This window comes from Micromys minutus (genome assembly GCF_963924665.1).
Source record: "Micromys minutus genome assembly, chromosome: 14".
Taxonomy (NCBI): domain Eukaryota; kingdom Metazoa; phylum Chordata; class Mammalia; order Rodentia; family Muridae; genus Micromys; species Micromys minutus.
Window position 1 is genome coordinate 46358988 of NC_137983.1, and position 24787 is coordinate 46383774.

The 24787-nt window shown below is 42.0% G+C and overlaps 1 protein-coding gene across 1 annotated transcript in view; it reads right to left on the reverse strand.

The window, feature by feature from the left end:
* The window catches only part of LOC308429923 (phosphatidylinositol 3,4,5-trisphosphate 3-phosphatase TPTE2-like), a gene marked incomplete at both ends in the record, with an annotated part of 103301 nt that extends 79822 nt beyond the window's left edge, over positions 1-23479 (reverse strand). The window contains one exon of the mRNA XM_080928957.1: positions 23346-23479. Coding sequence (XP_080785083.1) covers positions 23346-23479 — 134 coding nt within the window. The remainder of the gene's footprint in view (positions 1-23345) is intronic.
* Positions 23480-24787: the final 1308 nt, after the last annotated feature.

The following is a 24787-nucleotide window of genomic DNA, read 5'->3' on the forward strand; positions in this document are numbered from 1 at the left end:
ATTCTGCCAGTACTGTGCATCTATGAGAAAATCACAATGAATTCCGCTCTGCAAAATACTAGATCATTTATCTGCCTCTGTGTCGAGCCTCACACACTAGGATTTCCCTGATTACAAACAAATATATTGATCTATTGTGGTGTTTTTTTTTTTTTTTAATGTAGAATGCATCAGACCAGAGCAAAAGGAAGTAGTCCAGGAGTGTTTATGCCTAAAGAAACCCAAATTAGTAAAACCCCTAAGAACATAAAGAGGCCTTTAGTCAACAAAACATCCTTTACCATAAGCCTGATGTGCTGGCAAATAAAATCTACAAACTTATTATCAGAAAATGAGAAGATTATGAATCTCTCTTGTTAAACTTTTTGTTCATTTCTGAGAGTATTTTCACTTGTTCAAAGTAGAAAAATAACTATCTGTATGTAAATTGTATTTTTCAAACATGGTGCCTGTCTGAAATTCAATTACAGTGGTCGTTTTATTCCCTTTCTGTGATTCATTCCTCAGTTTTTTAAAATATTTATTGAGTGTTCGTCCACCTCTATATATGTGGGACCCTCCCTGCCCCCAGGGGTCATCAACTGCTCTGGGTCCCCTAGGGCAAAGGAGAAGAGAAGACAGGCCCGGGGAGTAGGTGCATATGTAAATGATACCAGCTGTGGATCAACTTTACTTGGGGTGATTCAAGGCTTATGGAGTTTGGGAAGGGGGGGTCAGAATATTCAGGATGGGCAAAGGTCATTGGCTGAAGGCTTACTGTACAGACATTTCTCATTAGCATGAGGAAGCACTTCAGGAATCTCTAGCCAAGTAGGTTCTTCTAGGGAGAAAGGAAGTTGAACCTATAATCTGAAGCAAAGCTCTGTGACACTCTGAAGATAGCTGTGTATGGGAGCGGGGGAGGTTGTACTCCCCAGACAATATTAGAGAGGGGAAGCCCTACCAATAAAAGGAGTTCTCCATATTGTACTGAGCTCAGAGGCTATCCAGACAATGGTAGACTTCACCTTTAATTAGCAAGGCAACAACTGTCATGTATCAGATGCATGTCTGGTATCTGTGAAGGTCACAAAAGGTCACTAGATCCCCTGGAACTGAAGTTAGAGATGGTTGTGAGCCACCACATGGTGCTGGGACCTGAACAGATCCTCTATAAGAGTGACAAGTGCTCTTAAGCACTCAGACATCTCTACGGCCAATGTGATCCATTCTATATTGCTGCATAGTTTTCCTCTTGACCTCACCAAAACTCTGGAATTTTAATACTAAAAGAAATAAAGAAAAAAAAGAAATCCACCAACGGTTTTCTCCCTTCAGTAATAGCATTGTCTCACTCACACGAAGTGGTATAGTCAATGTCTTGATTACATAGAAAGTTGTTACATTTGACTTTAAACACCAGCAAACACAAAACATAGTTAGAGATCTGCCACACAGAACTATGATGGGAATGATAACACATATTAGTTATTCAATACCAATGGTCAGCCCTGAAAATATACATTTGAGTAACCTTATACAGACTGAACAGGTTATATTTAAGATAGATATATATGTATGTACATATATGTATGTAACATTTTTTTTTAAATAAGCCACTAGTCAACTAACCTGGACCCTTGAGGCTTTCAGAGACCGAGCCACCAACCAAAGAGCACACACAGTCTGGACCAAGGTCTCCTGCACATAGGTAGCAGATGTGTAGCTCAGTCTTCCTGTGGGTGCTCCAATAACTGGAGCAGGCACTGTCCCTAAAGCTGTTGCCTGTCTGTGGATCCCCTGGTCTGGCCTCAGTGGGAAAGAATTTGCCTAGCCCAGCAGACTGGGTGAACCAGGATGGGAGGCTAGTGAGGGGGTGCCCTCTCAGAGGAGAAGGAGATGGGAGATAAGGGGAGGGATTGTGTGAAGAGGAACAGTGGGGGCAGTGATCTGGTTGTAAAATGAATAAATAAATTAATGGGGGGATCACATGTGTCTTTTCTGCCCCCACACTGTGTGAAATTACCACAGGACAGATGCAGGGACTGTGTTCAGTTTGATGATGGCTATAGACCAGGTGGCAGCAGTCCCCCGTGGGGAGGAACAGGACTGGGGTTCATGGTCTCCGCTGGCCCACGCTCAGCACCACTTCCTCCTGGCTCCTCATAGCATTCACTTACACACTGGTCAGCTCCATTAGAGTCTCATACTATGAGAGTTAACGTATTAGAAGAAAGCCCAGGAGTAAGAGGACCCCTGTGGCTTCTTACCTCTTTTCTACTTTATGCTAAAAGTGTGGAGCCCTATCGTGAGAGAACATCAGAAACAGCACTGAGGACACTCTGTGCTCACTTAGACGTCTCTACCACGGACCTCCCGTATCTCAACTGGTATGTGCATGAATGTATACCTGTGCACATATATGTACACGTGTTCGGTTATTCATTTATGTCTTACAATCCATTATCGATTCCCATTGTTTTGCATTCAGGCGAAACAGTGCCTAGGTGATATGTAACAAGACACAGAGTCACTTCCTAGATCCGTGTTTTTATAAAAGTTCAGATTAGGTATGATTAATCTGCCATTTATAAACGTATTGATTCTTAAAATCAATGTAAATCAGTTATTTAAAATTTAATGTTCTATTTCCTTCAAGTGATGCCTTTTATGATTGTAATAATATTCCTGTCCCATTAAAATATAGTAATTCGAGATTAAGAGCAGTTATTTACTACTGAACCACACACATGGGACCAGCCCTTTAGGGTGCAGCCTTAGTGTTAGCATCCCTCTAGTCCCATCTAGTCTTGTGTTAGCATCCCTCTAGTCCCATCTAGTCTTGTGTTAGCATCCCTCTAGTCCCATCTAGTCTTGCTCCTCAATCCTCCCATCCTCCTTACTCTTACCCACTGTGTCTACCTGCCCCGCTCTTGAGTAAGATATAACAGCAGCAGGCCTGATCTTGGGTTCAGTGTAACTTGGTGTTTGAGTTTGAGCCACCACTACTCGCCCTAGGGGCAGAGCTCTGGAAGGTGAGGCATGCTTTCAGATTGCTCTGAAGGAAGGGAGGGAGGGAAGACGAAAAGCACATACTGATGCTTTTTGTCTAGATAAAACAAAAAGCCATTAATGCTATTTATGTTCCCAAAATGCATTATAACTCGGACCAGTCTCGTCAACTCACTCATTTCTACTTTTTCTGGAGAGCTGAAGATACTCTGTGGAAATATCCGCAGGCCTGCCAAGAAGTAAAGAACGCAGGCGAAAATCAAGTCAAATATTTTACAACGCAATCACATTTTCCTCCTTTAGGATGTCAGGGGACAAAAAGTAAAAGTCACAAGGCATCGTGAAGAAACTGAAGGAAGACTCAGAGTGCAGAGTTGGGAACCCCACAGCGGCAACCTCGGTGTGTTGTGCGCATGTGCAGATCACTGAAACGAGGATGGCTAAAGAAAACAATCGTGGTTTCCCTTTTTGTTCCCCGTTTGTATGTCATCTGAGCAACTCTTAGATCAGCTTACTAAAGGCAAGATAGACCTGTGAGTGTAGCGATAAGGTGTACCCATGAGATGCTGATGGAGTAAAACAGAAAAAGAAAATGCCAGAACAGTAAGCGTCATACTATCAAGGGTAGATCCTGGTCACCTTTTTCAAGAAAAAAAAAAAAAAGATAGGTTAAAGATATTCTAAGTTATGTTTAAAAGCTTTTGCCTGGGCAGAAGAGGTAGCTCGAGTTAAAATACACAATCAAAAATTTCCGCTATCTAAAGTTGGTTTGGGTTGGTTTAATCTCTTGGTAAACATAGTCTCCCCTCTGTAGATTTTGACACACATAACATATGTCTTTCAATGGTCAAATTAATAAGATCATGATGACTGTTCGTCATTTCACAAGTACGCCTGCGTTTTAGACATCTTGCCTTCCAGTATATGCTGTACCACAACATAAGCACTGTGGCGCACGCCTGCAATCCTAGCTCTTGTGGGACTGGGTCTGGAGACCCTTGAGTTAAAAGCCAATCTGCCTCATATTCACCCTTTAGCCTCAGCTTCCTCTTGAGTGCTGGGATTATAGGCATATGACACTCTGCCTGGCTTTATGAACTAGAGACTTTCCTCTGTGCTAGGCTTGTCACAGAATAGCAAAGTAATAATAGTGTATATAAACTGTTTTCACATTGCTCTATGGAGTTTTCTGTGTGGAAGAATACTTGGCCACAGATCTTAAGTGATAAACTTGATATCATAGGGTAAATGACATAAATTTAGATGAGGAAAAATTTAGAAAGTTTTTTTTTTTTAATGGTTTAGGTAATGGATCAGGCTTGAATAACTGGTTCTAGTAATTAAACAAGTAGGAAAGTATCTGTAGGCTTTTTACATTTCAAAACTGGGTTTGTCCTCAGTGCAGTGTCTAGAAACAAACATTTTTTTTGTAATGTTCTTTATGATTCTAAATCTGCACACTAAATCTGAGAATTGGGTGGCTTAGGTAATAAAAGATCTATTTAAAAAAAAAAAAAGCCAATCTGGATAGTTGTGGAAGCCCTATCTCCAACACACACGTGCACGTGCACGCACTATTTTGTAACACCATAAACTGATATATGTTTTGAAATTCAAAACATCAAAATAATTTCACTGAATGACAGTCTGAGAACTCATGCATGCCTTTGTGTGGGAAAGAGACAGTCTAACATGAGGCACTGTCCATCCCATAGTCCAGAAACAGCCTAGAAATGCATATTTTAAAAAATAACAATAAAGGTGGCCATGACAGTGCACACCTGACCCTGAGACTGATCCTAGAACTTGTGGGAAGATTCAAGTTCAGATTCATATTTGGTCACTTATCAAAAGCTACGTGAGACCCTGTCTCAGAAAACAAAAACCGAAGAAGACACCAAGAAGGGCTGTGCTGGGGCAGCAGTGATACGCAGGAGAGAAGGGCTGTCAAAGGCAGTCTGAGGATAAGCAGAAACAAATGTTTTCAAGTTCTCACTCTGGCTGAAGACCATCAGAACCTTTTCTCAGACACCAGCAGAGACTGCTCTGGGGGATTATGGTAGAACAGACAAACCTGCATGTCACAGAGGGACCAGGCACTGGCTTTTTGCTTTCTTAGCCCTGCATCTCGAAAGCCCAGGTGACAGCCTCTGAAGACTGTCTCCTCCGATGCTGCTATCCCCAGGAGCTTGAAGGGGATGTAGCCTGTCCCAAGCAGTTGTCAGTTTACAGTGGCATCTTAAGTTCAGTCCTCACAACCCGTAAGGCAGAAAATAAGGACAGACTAGACCAGGCTGTCTTCTGATCATATCCTGTGACACATGCTCATGCACTCCCGCATGTGCGTGCGTGCACACACACACACTTAATTATCTTTTAAAGATGTTGAAATTTGTAGACAAATGGATGGAGCTAAGAAAGATCATCCTGAGTGAGGTAACCCAGACCCAGAAAGACACCCATGGTAGGTACTCATAAGTAGACACTGGTCATAAAATACAGGAGAACCATGCAAAATCCACAGACCCAAAGAAACTAAGTAATAAAGAGGGGCCAAATGAGGATTTATGAATCTCACTCAGAAGGGGAAACAGATAGGAGGTGGATGGAGGGATCTGGGTGGAAGAGCAGGGGAGGAGGGAACGGGGATGGGGACCAGATGTAGGAAGAGGTGGGGCGGGAGAGACTGGGAGTGAGAAAAGAAATCAGTGAGAGAAATCTCTGGGACTACCTGGGAGTGGGAAATACTCCAGGGAGTCTATGGTTGGATACCCCTAGTTGAGACTTCTACCACCGAGAGACTGAAGTGGTCACCTCCTGTAGGCAGGCAGGACTTCCACTGCAGGAAGTCAACTGACCCACAAAACCTTCAACCCAAAATTTGTCCTGCCTAAAAGATGCTCAGGGTTAAAGGTGGATCAGGAATTGAGGGAATGGCTAACCAGTGACTGGCCCAACTTGAGACCCACCCCATGGGAGAGAGCCAACCCCTGACACTGTTAATGATACTGCTATGCTTGCAGACAGGAGCCTAGCATAACTGTCTCCTGAGATGCTTCATCCAGTAGCATATGGAGACATTTGCAGAGACCCATAGCCAAACATCAGGTGGTGCTCAGGAGTCTTGTGGAAAAGTTGGGTTAGAATTAAGCAAGCTGGTGCGGTCAAGGACACCACAAGAAGGTCTACAGAGTCAACTAACCCGGGCCTGTGGGGGCTCAATGAGACTGAACCACCAACCAAAGTGCATGCAGGGACTGGACCTAACCCCCTGCACATTTGAGGCAGATGTGCAGCTTGGTCTTCCTGTGGGTTCCTTAACACTTGGAGCAGGGGCTGTCTCTGACTCTGTTGCCTGCCATTGGATCCCCTTCCCCCATGTGAACTGCCATTTTAGTCCTGCTGTGCACTTAGTCCTGTTGTAACTGGAGGTCCCAGGCAGGGCTAGGTTGTACCCAAGGGGGGGGGCCTGAGTGGTTCCCAAGGGAAAGGGGATAATGGAGGGAAGGACTTATAAGGGTGGGACTGGGAGGAGAGGAGGGATGGGGGCTGTGGTTGAGATGTAAAGCAAATCGATAAATAATAAGTAAATAAATGCAGGTGCACACATGTTGCTGACTCTGTTTACCCAGACTGGCACTCAGTGTATTTGGGTGGAGTCACTCACCTAGCATATCCATAGTGTTCCATCCAGAGATACAAATGGCTCTTACTGAGTCTCTGCATGGTGTTGTCTTGTGATTAAACTTAATCTACAATTAATCAAAAGGAGGAAGAAACGGCACATATGAATTTTATCTTCTATGGATCAAAAGTGCATGTTACATTACTGAAATCAAGATGAAATTTACACATCCAATTTCTAGTCTTGAAGTATTTAAGATTCTTAAATTTTCAATATGTATAAATTTGTCACATTGGTGAAACACGAGTTCTGTTCACTTCTGGCATTTCAATTCCAGAAATTCAGGGACAGACTTGCTACGTGTTCAGCATTTTCATTCTAGTTTAAGTACAAGACACTTTAGAGATTGTACACTTGGTACATGGGGCAAAGAAGTATAATAAAATGTCTTCTTCTGCTATTCTTGTCATGGTTTTGACAAGGTTGCTGTCTTGTAGCCGAAGCTGCCCGGAGCTCCTTTCTGTCTTCCTGTCTCACCTTTCTGAGTGCTAGGACTGTGGCTGCCTGCCTGGCTTCCCACCACTTTTAGATCAACATGGTAAATGACAATATTTTCACCCTAAAATGGTGTAGTCAAAGAATATTCAAGGTCAGAGAGAGAGAGAGAGAGAGAGAGAGAGAGAGAGAGAGAGAGAGAGAGAGAGAGAGAAAGAGAGAGGAGAGGGAGATGCTCCAGAGTTTACACATGGATTTATGTCATGCAAGAAAAAAAAAAAGCCGTTTGGAAGTTGATATTGCCAAGTTAATAACACAAGGGTATCTGCAGATGCAGCCAACAATTTTGAAACATGAGACCAAATAGATCCATTTAGACAAAGATGCTGGTTTTGATTTGGGGACTGCAGCAGAGCCACCTGTGATTTCTACACGTCCCAGCACTGACAGCTGGACACAGTAGAATCTTCCTCCATTCATCTCTGCAGCAGCACAGTCGTAAGCTACAGGGAGCCAGACAAAGGCAGACTTCTAGGGGGTCTGACCCCCAGCAAGTCCTGCACCCCATTACCTGAAGGTGCTGCTTTTTCTGGGCTGCTGGGCTCAGAAGGAGCTAAAGCTGAAATGAGAGCCTACAACAAGGCAGGACAGAGGGACCCCCACCAGGCCTTGTTAATGTCTTACAGCTTAGCTACCCCTTGGCGGAAGAGGGAGCTGAGCTCATTCCAGTTCCTGCTGTCAGTCTTCTCTCTTGCTGCCCTTCAGAATAACAGCTTTTCTATTTTTCATTCTCTTTTCTTCTTAATTTTCCCCAAAATTAAGCTCGATAAGTCAACGAAAACAGTCAGTTCATCTGCCAATCTAAAAGCTCCTGTGTCCAGGGTCGAGGCTCTGGGTGTTCCTCCAAGAAGAAAGAGGCATATCTGTGCTCTCACCAGATGAGCACAAGGCAAACCTTCCTGTTTACGTGCCCCTAACAAGCCCCTGTAAACCCTCTTTGCTCCCCAACCTCGCCCAACAGACCTTCTCCTAAAACTTTCACTTTTAAAATTCTCCTAGTGAGGATGAGATAACACAGATCCAGAGAGTGGAATGGAATATCCTTGCCCAAACCCTCACCCCAAGGTCTTTATCTGTTGCTAAGAAACAAGTCAATATGTAAATAGAAATCCATGCCATGGCAACCATAAGCCAAAGATTCTGGAGATCTTGAGGTTGCTGTGAACTGGGAAATGAAATGAGTTTGATTCCATAGGGCAGGAAATTCGAAACAGATGCTGTTCTTAAAGAGTGCAGGCAAAGGGGTTATGAATTTCATGAGATCAAAGAACCCAGGGTGGTATCTCCAAGTGGCAGTTGTAGGACTTCTGTTTTTATTTTTGAATCTAGTAGAGAGGATGTTTCTGATTGTGGTTATGTGAATGAGAATGGCCCCTTGTAGACTCATATACTTAAATACTTGGTCACTTTGGTAGAACTGTTTGAGAAGGATTAAGAGGTGTGGTTGTTGGAGGATGTGTGTCACTGAGGGTGGGCTTAGAGTCTCATAAGACTCACATCCTTCCCAGTGTTCTTTCTCTGCCTTGTGATTGTGGCTGAAGATGTAAGATCTCAGCTGTTCCTAACCACAATACCATTGCTCTATCATTATGGAGTCAAAACTTCTGAAACCATAATTCTCATATTAAAAGCTTTCTTTTCTAAGTTGCACTGATCATGGCAACTGGAAAGTAATGAAGACACACTATTTAATAAAAATGTTGAGACCAACATATCCCTGAAATAAAAGTTTATTAAGCAGTTACAGATGCTGGCTAAACTGAAAGGACTGATCTGTCACAGAGCCACCAGCAGCATGGCCAGTAAGAAATATCCCCACCAGATAGAGCTAAAGAGCTATAGGCTGGTAAGATGGCACAGCAGATAAAGGTGCTTGCAACCAGACTCCACAACCTGAGTTCAATCCTAAAGACCCACATGGAAAAAGAAGAGAACCAACTCTCAAAGTTGTCCTCTGACCTCCACATGCATACCATGACATGCACACACACACACACACACACACACACACACACACACACACACACACTTAAAAAATATAAAGCCATCACACTCCATGTATATTTTATTCACGGACAGCTCGTCTTTACCTCATTTCCACTCCACCCTCTTCCCACCTCAGCTCCTCTCATGCCCAGCCACACCCATGCAGGCATGCACAAGCACATGCTAAGGCCATTTTGTGTTGCTCCTATGTATACATGTTTAGAGCTGATGACTTGAGATTGAATAACTAACTTATCAGAGGTTTTACCATCAGAGAAACACTGATTCTCCCTCTCTTAATAGCTATTACTCCCTTCCCTGACCTACATTGCCATTGCCATGTTAGCCTATGTTGCCATTTCGTGGGTCTTGTTTAGGAGTGTGGTTAAATATTCATGGTGTATCTCCCTGTATGTGTGTGTGTGTGTGTTTAAATATTCACAGTGTATTTTCCTGTGTATATATATGTGTGTGTGTGTGTGTGTGTGTGTGTGTGTGTGTGTGTGTTTAAATATTCACAGTGTATCTCCCTGTGTATATAAATATGTGTGTGTGTGTGTTTAAATATTCACGGTGTATCTCCCTGTGTGTGTGTATATATATATGTGTGTGTGTGTGTGTGTGTGTGTGTGTGTGTGTATGTTTAAATATTCACGGTGTATCTCCCTGTATATATATATGACAGTATCTTGTAGCAGACAACTTGGACTTCTGACTTTTACAATCTGTCCAGACCCTCTCTCTAATGTTTCCCAAGCATAGTGCTGTGGGCACATCAACTGGGGATGAGAATCTCATGGTTGGTGGGTTTTTTTACATTTTGACCAGGTGTGAACAATTTCTGTTCACTGAAAAAGATGTCTCTTTGATCATGATCAAGAACTACACTTATCTGTGGGTATAAGGATGAACATTTAAAACACAACTGGGAATTAGAATTGTGGTTTAGGAAAGTTTTAGTACTGGGGGAGGGGGTCCCCTCTAGGGTCTGTGACTTCACTGTTTAATAGTACCCGGCATGAACTGCCTTCTGTTGATCAGGCCTTCAATCCAACCAGATGGCTGTTGGTTTTCCCCAAAGTAAAATCGCCACTACTGCAAACCCTTGGGTGAGTCTTGCCTTTCGGGCTCCCGTGGTTCACAGGCATCACGGCTGGGTAGGACTGCGGCTTGCTCTTCTCTCTGGGCCGCCTGCACGATGCCTCCACTCGCTGATGAGAGTCCATGCTCAGGCGGGAGGTTTCCACATCAGGTTTCAGAGCGATTCCTCCACATTTCTATGTCCAAAGTGCATGGTGTCTTCATTTAATGGGGTCTTTCCTTCAGGTTCTAGACGGTGATCAGGGGCAACAGCAACATCCTGTATTGTTGCAGAAATCTCGAGCTCCACCAAAGTCAATGGGAGGTTTTCGATGTGTGGTATTGGGGCTTGCTAGGTAGCCTGTGGCATCTGAGGGGAGCATTATCCCTCCCAATAGCACAGTTTTCATTTAACTTCTTTACACATGTATATACATAGACACATTCTATGTGTTGTTCTAAGTAAACATGAAATCACGTTTCCCTGTGGCTTTTTCAATCATCCGTAGTGTTGTTTGTAGCCCCTGCCTTTCTCTCCCTCTCCCCTCCCCAGATGAACTCCAGCCTTCCATTTTCTTTGCTCCCCCCCACCCCAGAGCATTTGTGCCACACTTTCCTGCTCTTCAGAGCCTCTTCTAAATGCCATGTTTTCCTTGTACCTTCCTGGCCACTGCTAGTCACTCCCTGACTCATCTAAAGCTTCCAAACTTGGACCCACGAATAACAAAGAACATGCAGAGTCTGTCTTTCTGAGTCTGGGTCACCTCACTCAGTGAAATATTTCCTAGCTCCATCAGTTTCCCTGCAAATTTCACTCTTCTTTACAGATGACTAGAAATCCGGAGTGTTCATGTAGCACACCCTCGTCATCAACTCAGCCGTCAAGGGACATTTAGCTTGTTCCCATGTCCTGCTAATGTCCATAGAGCGTCACCTTAACATGGCTGTGTGGGGATCTGTGCAGTGGAATGAAGACTTGGGCCAAGGAGTGGTATAGCTGGGTCGTGTGGCTAAAGCTCTTTCATCGCTTTAAGGATTCTTCGCCATCATTTCTACGGTAGCTGCACCAGTGTGCAATCCCACTGACAATGGAAGAAGCTCAACCTTCGAGGCATCCTCTAGAATTTGCTGTCAGCTGTCCTCGTGATCAGAGTCACTCTGCCAAAGTGGTTATGACTTGCATTTCCCTAGTTGCTAACAATGTTTGACACTCTTTCAGGTGTTTCTTAGCCATTTTTATTTCTTCTCTGAGAATTCTGTTCTGATCATCGTTTTTTTGTTTGTTTGGTTTGGTTTGGTTTTTTTACTAGTTTTATTTTATTTTATATGTGTGAATGTTTTGCTTGTGTGTAGGTATGTATACCGAGTGAGTGTTTGATACCCTTGGAGATAGAGACTTGGGCACTGGGTCCCCTGCAATTGGAGATACATATGCTTGTGAAGCACCATGTGCATGTTGAGAATTGAACCCGGTTCTACAAAAAGCAGTAAGTGCTGGACTTCTTCTGCAGGCTCCTTTAAACTATTTTGAGCTCTTTGTATGTCCTGGATATGAGTCCTCTGTCAGATATATAACTGCCAAACACTCCCCATCGGGGTTCCTTCACTGGACACACTGTTTCGTCTGCTATACAACTTTGCTTTTTCTTGTTTTATAAGGCCGCACTTGTCAATTGTTGACCTTAAGTGCTGAGCTAAGAGAGCCCTATTCAAAGTCCTTTTGTACTCCGATCATAGAGTAACACTGACTTCGTGAAATTTGAAAGTGCTCTGTCTTTATTTTTATTTTGAATAATTTAAGAAGAATTCCCCCCCCCGCCCCTGGATCTTTGATAGAAATCTGGTAGAAATTGGCTGTGATCCCATCTGTGCCTGGTCTTCCAGACAGAGGACTTTTATCCATTTTGATTCCTCAGCTGTTATGGGTTCATTTCACGTGCTAATCTCTCCCTACGTTGCATTTGGTAGTTCGGATTGACCTAGATATTCATCCATTTCTTTTGGTTTTCTAATTTAAAGACATATAAGTTTGTAAAATAGTCGTGTGTGTGTGTGTGTGTGTGTGTGTGTGTCTGTCTGTCTGTTGTTAATTTCTGGTATTGCTAATTTGAGTTTTCTTTCTTTTGGTTTTTAAACCAAGATTCTGTTGATCTTCTTTATCTTCTCAAAGAACAATCTCTTAGGAATCATTGATTCTTTATGTTGTTTTCTTTTTATCTCTGCTCTGATTTTTTACTATTTTGTGTCACTTACTTGACTGGGGTTGATTTTTGTTTTTCCAAATTCTTCTTTTTAAGAAGGAAAACAATTTAGTAATTCCCAGTGTTTTTCTAGCTGTTGAATACTTTATATTTAATATTGCATCAATGTTGAAAATCAACAATGGGATAATGCAAAGTCCATGGAAATTAGCTTGTTTTTCAATACAATAGATCTCAAAAACAAAGGCAATCTAAATAACAAATCAAAATCCAAAGAGCCAACATAAAAACATTCTTTAAAAAAAAAACTTTTTTTTTTCTTTTTGCCTTTCTAGGAAAATGCTTCCAACGTGAGAGTCCTGAAACGTCCCCTGTCAGAGGTATTAAAAGGGGTGTCTGTTGTTTGCTGTTATTTTGGTTGGTTTTTTTTTTTTTTTGACATCTCAACAGAGATGGGGGAAAGTTCTTGGCCCCACCACCACCCCTAGATGAAGAGCTACAAGCAATAAACATCTGTCAAGAGAAGGAGAGTTAGTCTTCTCCAAGGATAAGTCCCTCAACTCTTTATCTAATGCCAACTGGTTGGTCATAAAAACATATGTGCAGTCAGCACAGAATGGACTCGGCAGGATAGATTTTTATTCTCTTTTATGTGTATATGTAACAGGGACAATTTAAAAAGAGAAGGCTGTGAATTGGAGGAGGACATGGGAGGAGGATGAGAAAGGAGATGAAGATAAATGATGTAATTATATTCTATTAAACCTATGAAAATAACTAATGTCAAAGACTTACATTTAAAATTTTCTGTAACACAGATGTTAAGTTCTGAAGGCACGTAAATATGTTCTGTGATAATGTACAGATCTGATGAGCACATCTTCATCAGAGTTATACAACAGTGCTTAGGCATTCTTATCCTCTAGAACTATCCCTATATATACAACTACTGTTTAAGACAAGCCATTAAGGAATGCATACACAGTTCAAAATTGCTGCCTAACTTACATGATAGTTATATTCTCTTTAATATACATGCTTTTTCCTAAAGATTTCTTTATTTATTTTATGTAGATGAGTACACTGTAGCTGTCTTTGGACACACCAGAAGAGGGCATCAGATCCCATGACAGATGGTTGTGAGCCACCATGTGGTTGCAGGGAACTGAACTCAGGACCTCAGGAAGAGCTGTGCTCTTAACCACTGAGCCATCTCTAGCACCTTATGGTTTAATAATACTGCGTTAACACTGACAGATTGGCTGTGGCTGAGTAGTTGGTTAGTGTTGGTAGGAGCCAGGGGAAGGGTGTACCCGAACTTTTTTGCTGGTTCTTACAAATTTACTAGAATGTAATGATATTTACTGTTAAATATTTAATTTTAAGGCCTTGCTTTAAGTTTAAGCTCTAGTATTTTTAAACCTTTTGGTTTAAAATTTCCCACTAAAGAATGAGTTCAGATAGATGCTTCTTCAACTCCGCTTGAGAAGGACAGAAAGGTTAACTTTCCTACTTGGAGTTTGGTCTTGCTTTTTTTCAAACAAACGAAACAAACATGGATGAGCACTTACTGAAAGGGGGAATCTTGGCAAAAAATAAATAAATTATGAAATTATATTTGAAGCAAGTTATCTCCACTGCTAACCTTTCCAAATGGCAGAGGCCTAGAACCATTCCCAGCTGATGAGAATCCAGGAGCTTCTTCAAAAACCTTTCCAGCTAAAAGGAAACTTATCCTGCCGAAAGTGTTTCCAGAAGAGAGAGGTTTGCTTCTGAGAAACAGAATAAAAATTGTTAGAGCACATAAAAGTACAATCCTCCCCTTTAAAGAGCATTGGGGTTTATTAGATAGGCATCAACTGAGTGGATAAATTAAGGCAGGCATGTCCAGAAGCAGGATTGTTCCTTAATCAGCACAGCGGAAGGCGGTAATCTCCTCCGGAAGGGAGACTGAGCGTGTGATGTGGTCTCCTAGGGTTTTCTAGGATGGAAAGGGAGAAATTTGGGGATGGAAAAGTCCATCTGCAGGTCACTCCTTCGCAGTCTGGAAGTGTGGACATCAGCGGGATTGGTACTAGGGCCCATCAGAAGCATCCAGGGTGCCATCAAGTCAGCCTTCCTGCCCCTGGGCATCCCAGCCCACCTGAGACTTCTGGGTCAAGAACCCTTTAGAAATAATAAGAGTTATTTTGTCCCATTTCCCCCTAGGGTTATCAAAGTATCTTTAGAGCTACACAAATAAATTTGTTATTTGCTATTTGAACCGAATCTGTAATTAAAAACAAAGAAGCAAAAACCCACATCTGTTTGTACTTGAAGAACTGTTGAAATGCACGGCCTCGCTAGTCCTAGCAAGTAGGGAGACTATCCCAGGAATGCTTTTGGCAGTTACCGAACCAAATCTGCTTGGCAGCGATCACTTCCCTAGAGGTCCTCCCACACCTAACACTCATTTCTCCTGATTACATCTGTCATTCGAGACTTTCTACTTCCAACAATTTTTGTCTCCGTTTATTTCTCAGGGGTTCCCTGATCCCTGCATCCAACTCAAGCACGATTCTGAACTGAATGGCACCGCCTCACAGGAGGACTCCTTCCCTACACCAGGCAAGAACTTTTTTTGTAAAGTCCTCTAATTTCGTCATTTAACTCCTGAAGAGTCTCCTTCGACACAAGAACTGAATGTATTCCATTGGTAGCCTTTGTAAGCATGTTTTGGTTTGGCTTGGCTTGTTTGATGTGTTCTCAAGGCTTACGGGGGAGTTTCTACAGTGAAAGCTCTGTAGAGTAGAAATGATCTAGAAAAGTCTCTGGGGCAACATTTAGAATGGTGAGCTTCCAGAGGAACTGGCAAGACCGTTTTAATGGCTTAAATCTGGAGTGGGTTCAGAGCCAGACAGACGGCCTTGGAGAATCCATCATTACAGGAAGAAAAGTGTATCCGGGCATGAGCACTTGCTGGGACTACATGACCCTTCCCAGCTCTTTGGAGTTGCCTTTGGTCATTTCGTAGTAACTGTTTACTCATAGGTGACTCCTGTCACCACCATCCTGATCCTGCATGCTATACCATAGGATGCCTTTAAACTGTTCTTTCTCTCTCTCTCTTGAGAAACACTTTTCTTTTTAACTTAACAAACAATAATCTGAGATTACAGATTCGAAACGGACTACTCAAGGCCATACCATTTAGTTCAACATTAGTCTTCATTTTGTTCCATGAAAAGTTGACCGTGTACTTAAAATGGTATTTTTTGTAGTTTACAACCCACAGCAATATCTGTAGTACCAAATAATAACAACCAATAGCATAGAATATTACATATAAATATTTATTTTAATAACATTGTTTTAAGGCCATTACTTCATTCAGACACTTCTTAATGGAACTGTCAACTATATATTCTGTCTCACATTTAAAAACAGGCTAAACTTTAAGATTTCTGGATGAAGCCTATGATGAAACATGATGCCCTATCAAGGAGGAAATATACGATGACCTGATTTCATTTGTTATCCCAAGATCACACTCTTTAGAATTCTTGAGTCATGATTCATTGTTCCTTTGTTTCTCTAGTGTCACAAGATGCACCTACACAGTTGCTCAAATGCATGTCTGTGTGTTTTACCATATTCTAATCTGATGTAGTTTTGGGATGATCTGTGGAGCCATAAACCACATATCAAAATAAAAGTATTTAGACCTAGAACACAGCATGTGTGATGACCACTCACACTGACATATGTAAGCTTGAAGTTTGATCCAAAGAAAGCAAAGGAGGTGAGAAAGAAAATATGACTCACCAGGTATGATTCTTTTATGGGTGTCTTTTGAGTATCCAGGTTGCAAAAATACAACATTATGCTACTTTTTGAGATGTGCGCGCACACACACACCCACACACACAAACACACAAACCTCCAATACTGTTTAATAGGTTTTGAAAATGTGTTTGTCAACTCACTACTCAAAGCAAGGTACAGAACATTCCATGGAGCTTCTCTTATGCCTTTCAAACCCATGCCCACCTGTCCCCACACGACTGGAAGCAATTCTCCTGATTTCTATGTCTATCCATGTTTGCTTGACTTTGGACTGTTCATTAAAGGAGTTCTGTGATATAGGACTATAACCCAGTTGTTTCCAGTCTGGGAACTGTTACCACCAGTTCCTTTCTATGTACTGTAGCATAATGCCTGACAAAAGCAAGCTAAGGAAGAAAATGCTGGCTGTTCATTGTTTGAGAATATAGTCCATCAAGATGAGAAACAGACTGGGAACATTCCAGACACATCCAGGAAGCAAAGAACATTAACACTGGCATGATTTCTCCCTTTTCTTTAGTCTGAGACCCCAGCTTATGGAGAAAGGGCTGCCCATATTCAGACTGAGTTTTTGCTGCCCAATTAAACCTAGAAATACCTTTATAGACACAGATAGAGGAATTTATAATCAGCATAAATTATAAATACAACATAGTTGACAATGAAGATTAATCATCACAGGATATTACTAATAAAAACATTTGGGGGATATTAGATAGAGCACATCATTTTGTAGACTTGTGCTTGATTCCTCTTGGCTAAATATGTAAGTGTGGAATTTTTTAATAGATTCCATCCTATTACCAGTTTGCTTTCACACAAAACCATTTCTCCCAATTATATTTACTGACTTTTAATTTTTAAATTTTGCTTATAATCAAAGCAAGTGAAAAGTAATGAGGGTGTTATGAATGATCAAAACGTGGAGCAAAGAGCATGATGGGTAGAAGGAAGAAGGAAAAGATATGATGTATTAAGAACCCAAAGAAGGCAACATGATAGAGTATGTTACCTGAAGGCAAGACTGGCAGGGGATGAGATGTCTGGAGTTCGACTAGGAAGGTCCCATTAGGACACACTCAGCATGCCTGGGGTCATCTTAACTGCATGCAATGGATGGTCTTTGGAAATAGAATAAAATAGTTTAGAGAAGGACAGACCCTTAAAGAGGAAGCAGATAACGCTCCTACAATAGAACTCTGGCAGAAATAAGCATGTTCATTGAGGTGCAGAGATGAGGGCAGATATAAAATATATTGGAATATGAGTGATTTATGAGTGAGTGGTATCTGGCTGCAGCCATTTTATCAAGCTTCTTGTTAGAAGAATGGGCACAGAGACCAGCTTCTTCAGTTGGCTTCACATGTGCCTCAGATGAAGTAGGGAAAGACATAAAAATTAGTAGTAGTTTCCCATACCCCAAGATTTTTTTTTTTGGAAGCTCGTGTGAATTCATGGTTGTTTCTCTGACTTCTTTCTCAGTGTGTTTGCTGTTATACAAATAGAACTGATTTTTATGTGCCGATTTTGTGCCTGGCTACTTTGCCGAATATGGTTATTTGTTATAGGTGTTTTTGGCTGGATTCTTTAATGTGAGGATCTCTGCAAACACCATGACCATCAGAGTGTATCTCCTTGTCTTTTTGTTCTAGCTAAGTGTACTGACTGGTTTTGTGTCAATATGACACAAGCTGGAGTTATCTCAGAGAAAGGAGCCTCAGTTGAGGAAATGCCTCCATGAAATCCAGCTGTAAGGCATTTTCTCAACTAGTGATCAAGTGGGGGAGGGCCCAGCCCATTGTGGGTGGTGCCATCCCTGGGCTGGTAGACCTGGGTTCTATAAGAAAGCAGGCTGAGCAAGTCAGGGGAAGCAAGCCAGTAAGTAACATCCCTCCATGGCCTCTGCTTCAGCTCCTGCTTCCTGACATGATTGGGTTCCAGTCCTGACTTCCTTTGGTGATGAACAGCAATGTGAAAGTGTAAGCTGAATAAACCCTCTGCTCCCCAACTAACTTCTGGGTCATGATGTTTGTGCAGGAAGAGAAACCCTGACGAAGACACTGAGATTTCCAGTACAATATTGAACAGGAGAATCTCCAACATCTAACAAGGACACATGTTCCACCATGTTCATAAGAGCCCTATTTATAATAACCAGAAGCTGAAAAGAGCCCAGATGTCCTTCAACAGAGGAATTGATACAGAAAGTGTGGTACATTTACACAATGGAGTACTACTCAGCTATTAAAAACAATGACTTCATGAAATTCCTAGGCAAATAGATGGAGCTTGAAGCTATCATTCTGAGTGCGGTTACCCAGTCACAAAAGAATACACATGGTATGTACTCACTGACAAACAGATACTAGCCCAAAATGCTCAGAATACCCAAGAAACAACTCACAGAAATTATTGAAGCTCAAAGAGAAAGAAGGTCAGAAGGTAGATGCCTCAGTTCTTCTTAGAAGGGAGAACAAATCTTTCATAGGAGGAAATAATGGGACAAATGGAGGAGTGGGGATTGGAGAAAAGATCATCCAAAGACTGCCTCACCTGGGGATCCATCCCATATGCAGCCACTAAACCCAGTCACTATTGCTGATGTCAGGTAGTGCTTACTGGCAGGAACCTGATATGGATGCCTCCTCAGAGGCTCTGACAGAATTATACTGATACAGATGAGGATGCTTGCAGCTAACCATTGGACTGAACATGTGAACCCCAATGAAGGAGCCAGAGAAAGGACTGAAGGAGCTGAAAGGATCTGCAACCCCATGGGAAGAACAAAATTATTAACTAACCAAACCCACCACAGCTCCCAGGAGCTAAAACACCAACCAATGAGTTCCTATGGAGGGACCCATGGCTCCAGGTGTATATGCAGCAGAGGATAGCATTCTCTGGCATCAATGAGAGGAGAGGACTTTGGTCCAGCAAAGGCTCTTTTTCCCAGAATAGGGAAATGTCATGGCACTGAGGTGGAGAGGGAGGTTGGATGAGGGAGCACCTTCATGGAAACAATGGGAGATGGAGGGGGAGGGGGATGGCAGAAAAGAGATAACATCTGAAATGTAAATACAGAGAATATCCAATGAAAAGGAAAAAAAAGAGAAGGTCTGGTAGAATTCTAAGCTGAATCCATATAGACCTAGTAGGCATTTTTGGATTAGCAAACTTTCAATTACCGCTTCTACCTCATTATATATTATGGTTCTCTTTAAATTATTTACTTCATCTTGATTTAACTTTAGCATGCCAAATATTTCTAGAGATCATCCATTTTTTGATATCTTACAGTTTGGTGGAGTAGTGCTTTTTAAAGTATGTTCCTATGATGCTCTGAATTTCCTCAGTGTCTGTTGTGATGTCTCCTGTAGGCTTAGATTTTTTTAAAAACCTACTTTAATTAAGGTTCTTAAATTCATCATCATCCCTTCTAGCCTACCAACCCCCAGAGGTAGTGGAAAATAAAGTTTAATAGGAGTTGGGTGTTGTGGACCTGTTTAGAAATCATTCTTCAGGGAGATTCCAGTCTTCACTGTCAGCAATCCAGACCTCTAGCAAAACGCCAATGTGAGTCAGAAGTGGTAGTCTAGTCCACTCAGCAATTACAACCATGCATCTCCATCCTGAGGAAACCAAGAGGCTCTGCCCAACCCGCCCAAGTCTCAGGAAGCGGCAAGAAGCTGTTGGAATATCATGAGAAGTTCTTTGTTGAGTTATTCTCTATGGCGCCAGGACAAGTGAAGATGATCGACAATGTGATGCAAGGCAAACCAATACCAGGGCATGGTCAGCGAAGACTAGTGCGTTGGAGCAAGGCAAATCAGTGCCAGAGCCTCCTCCCACTGTCGGTGGGTCATAATTTTATTCTTTCTAAACACTGTGCACCTTCTTATAGGTCTGCTTCAGCAAAAACATTCTTTCACCTGTGTCTGCTTCAGCAAAACCTCCCCTCACCCATCTTCCCCAGCAAAATATCACATGACATAATGGACCTTCCAAAGAAACCAGAATTTTCCACTTCATCTTTCTTATGTCTGTTCATTAGCTTGGATCCTCTTTTTTTTTATTTTGATTAGTTTGGCTAATGGTTTCTCAATCTTGTTCTATAAATACAAATAGCATTATACAGACTAAACAAGTTTTATTTAGGAATATTTATGCATATATACAATAGCAATTAGTGAAAAAATCGGCCATGAATTAGAAGGAGAGTAAGGAGGGGTATATGAGAGGGTTTGAAAGGAGGAAAACACAGGAAGAAATGTTGTGATTTTATTCTAATCATACTCAGGCATGCACATGTGCACACACACCTTAGGCAAAAATAGAAATAAGCAAGAACAATTCCAAAATAAATGAATAGAATATTTTAAAAGTATAATAGAGGGGCTGGAGAGATGGCTCAGTGGTTAAGAGCACTTGACTGCTCTTCCAGAGGTTCTGAGTTCAATTCCCAGCAGCCACATGGTGGCTCATAACCATCTGTAATGAGATTTGATACCGTCTTCTAGTGTGTCTGAAGAGAACTGCAGTGTACTCACATACATCAAATAAATAAATAGATCTCTTCTTAGAAAGTATAATGGAGAGCAGTTAAAGAAGACATCCAACATCAACCTCCAGTTTCCACATGTACACGCAAGCCAGGTACCCACACATATACGAGCAAAACTTTTTAAATATCATTTTGCTGTAAGTCATTTAATAATGAATGGCTCAAAATAGGGACAATGTGAACATAAGGGACATTATTCTGATTTGGCTGAACTAAAAGTTTGACTTGGAAAATATTCCCTGAGAAACTGAAACAGAGTCGGCAGGTGAAGTAGAAACACACTGCGGCCTTCTGGAAGAGCTGTGGCTCTCATGCTGAAAGGTGCATCTTCTACGTCCTCGTTTTTCTAACACACAAAGCCCATCTCCATCTAATCGACTTTCAAAATGATTTAAGCTTCTAGATTTCTCTCCAGAATTGTACATGTGTGCCATGGGATGGGATAGTAACAAAGTATCAACTGTCAAAAGTACCAATGAAGATTTAATCATTGGCTTTTTTAAAACCAATACCTCCTTACATCTTGGATGCAGGCGAGTGTCTAATTTACCATTTCCTTGATAAGCTAAAGGAAAATAGCTACAAGGTGATTCATGTATAATATACAACTTTTGGAGCTAAAATGACTGGGTTCAAATTATGACCTTTCCCTGACTACCTGTGGCATTAAACAAGTAATTTAACTTTACTTTCCTCATTTACAATGTGAGCATTATATCTCACAGAGTTGATTCAATTAATTCGATACATATAAGAGCTTGAGATAATGTCAACATGGAGTAGCCAGTCAATAGGTGCTAATTATTTTAATTTAGCACAATCTTAGAGCAGATCAGGATTGCTTAAGATTATGAAATTATTATTTCTCTTTTCAGAGCCAAGTACACTAGAAAGTCATGTATTGCATCATAAACCGATGTCAGAAAGAGGGCGAAGCATGATCTCACTCTTGCATAGTGATTGCTGGGCACTCTTGAGAATTCCTTACTCTGAATTTCCCACAGTTGTGCAAGTTACACAGGTGACATACATCTATGTGTCAAGAGACTGGTCCAGAAAATCCACATTAAAAATGCTTCCTAGTTGTTGGAGGGAAATGTGCAGCTATACTTTGGGAAAACTTCATAATGAGCCCTCTTTTTTCCCCATCTTTCACAGGCTGTAAGCAATAAACAAAATCCTTATGAGGAGAGCTAGTGATAAAGGTCATCTGGAAGAGCACTAGGCTTGGGTACACAAAGCCCTGGGTTCAGTGACCAGCACTACATAAACAAGGTATGGTGGCATATGCCTGAAGTCACAGCATTCAGGACAGAGGAAGAAGAATCAGAAAGTTAAGGTCATTCTTGGTTCTCTGTCTTAACACACACACACACACACACACACACACACACACACACACACGGGGGCATGGAGGAAGAGAAGGAGAGAGGAAGAGATAGGGAGAGACAGGCAGAGACAGATAGAGACAGACACAGACATATAAGGACACACGCAGACACACAGACATCATTCTTAACTTATGACAGATTTGAAATGTCCTAGGCAGGAGAAAGACCTGTCAGTAAACTACTTGCTGCACCATCATAAGGACCTGAGTTCATTTCCAAGAACCTACATAAAAACCAGGGTCAGATGTCGGAATGTACAACCCCAGTGCTAGAGTGGCAGACAGGAAAGGGCTCCTGGACTTGTTTGGTCAGCCAATCTAACCTAAGCAATCCCAAGAAGAGAGAAACCCTGTCTGAGAAATGAGGAGAGTGAAAGAGGAAAACACACACACAAACATGCACAGCCACACACACACACACACACACACACACACACACAAACATGCACAGCTACACACACAAACATGTACAGCCACACACACACACACACACACACACAAAAACATGCACAGCCACACACACACATAAACACACACACAAACATGCACAGCCACACATACACACACATACACACAAACATGCACAGCTACACACACACATAAACACACACACAAACATGCACAACCATAGTTACAGACACATACACACACTTAGAAAGATACATACATATACACGCATGCACACACATGCAGACAGTTACAAACATACATAGCCCCACCCCCCCATACACGTATTAGTATTCTTGGTCAAGCCAGTTTTCAAGATTAAATCCTACCTCTAGGCCACTTTGGCATCTAAAAGTCTGTCCTAGGTTTTGCTGCCTTTAAGCCTCAAGAGGACGGAGAGTTGTATTAATGAGAGGGGTAAGATAATAGAGTCTTGTGTGAGCTTTGGAAAGTTGGCTTGTGTAGCCATCATAAAGAGGATTCCAATCAACATTTTTTGTTGTTGTTCAGAATGAGCGTGTAGGTTGGAGTCTGTTCTCAGGCCCTCATCAGTTTTTTGTGTTTTCCTGAGTGTGCTAAGTGAAGTTAACCTTAAATGGTAGCCACCCGATTTTATTTGCTTTTTTATGCAAGCCTTTGCTAGGCCTTTCTTACTAAATTCTTAGACATTTATTCAAGACTTACATTTCCACCCATGAACCATCCAGCTTCTCTGCTGGCACCCCACACGCCTGGCAGTGGGCCACTGTAGCAGCTTTAAGATTACCTCCTCCCAGGAACTCATTAGAGCTGTATTTGATGGCGTCAATTGGAGTCATTCCACATTCATCCAACAGGTATTTATAGGGTACCTACTCTGATCATAATGAAGAACACAAAGGTAGCTAAGGCATGGTTTCCCACTTTCCATCCATTTAAGATGTTTTTTAGTTATTTATTTTATATGAATGTTTCCCTGCATGCATGTATGTGCGTGCTATGTGCATGCCCCGTATTTTCAGAAGTAAGAAGGGGGCATCTGATACCCTGAAATTGGGATTATAGTTGGCCGTGAGCTGGTCATGTTGGTGCTGGGAACTGAACTCCAGTGTTATGCAAGAGCAGCAGGCACGCTTAACTGCTGAGCCATCTCTCTGGCCCTTCATCCCCCATCCTATTAAAAGGATTTAAATATAGCAAGTCCAGACATCAGCTTCCTTGTTGTTCTGTTCAGGACTGAATCCAGGTCCTTGTGCATGCGAGATGCATGTTCTACCGCTGAGCCAAACTTCCAGCTTTTCAGTTGTCTCTTAATCCTCTGGACAGACTTGTTCCTAACAATTGTCAGAAGTAAAACATTTTCCCTGGTTATTTATAACTGAAATCACAGCTCATCTGCTTCGAACATCCTAATCTTGCTCTTGTCTGTGGGCTTATTTCTTTTGCCTTTGATAATAGCGGCTTCATGAAATGAACCCAGGCCCTCAGCACACTAAGGACATGCTCTGCTTCTGGACTTTGTCTGTGGTATCTGCTCAGTGGTAGGGCTCTTGCAACTGGATTTGATCGCTAGTGGAAAACAAAATCAACCCTCATGTTAAATGTGAGGTGGTTATGTATAGTTCAGACTGAAGGAGAATTCTGTTCTAGATGTTCTCTCGAGGTATATGGGAATTAAAAACAACGGGACTTCCTTCACTCCATCCTTGAGCTCAAAGTGTCTCAGAAAGGCAGATGGGGTAAAGCAGTTGCCTCTGTTGGGTGATAGCAGAATAGCAGAGCAGACCTGACTGCTCACCATAGACGGAGCACCGAAGGGTCCTAGGTGTTGAAACATCCTGTGTGAAGCCTACAGACTGAAGGAAGGTGTTAACAGTCCATGAAGTCTACAGAGTTGCTGTGTCAAGCAGATATACCTGGTCCTGAAAGACCTATGCTGAGAAGTTTGTGTGAGCTCCACCATCAGGAGTCAAAGAAAGCTGATCCCTTGGGTGAGTAGAATGATCGGGTGTGGAGCTGAAACAGGGAAAGCAGAGACATTGGCACAGTCTGATGGTTACTAGCCACACAGTCTGACAGTTACTAGCTGCACAGACGCGGCAAAGCCAAGTTCAGAGTGACTCTTCCCAGTTTCCAGCTTTGGTGGT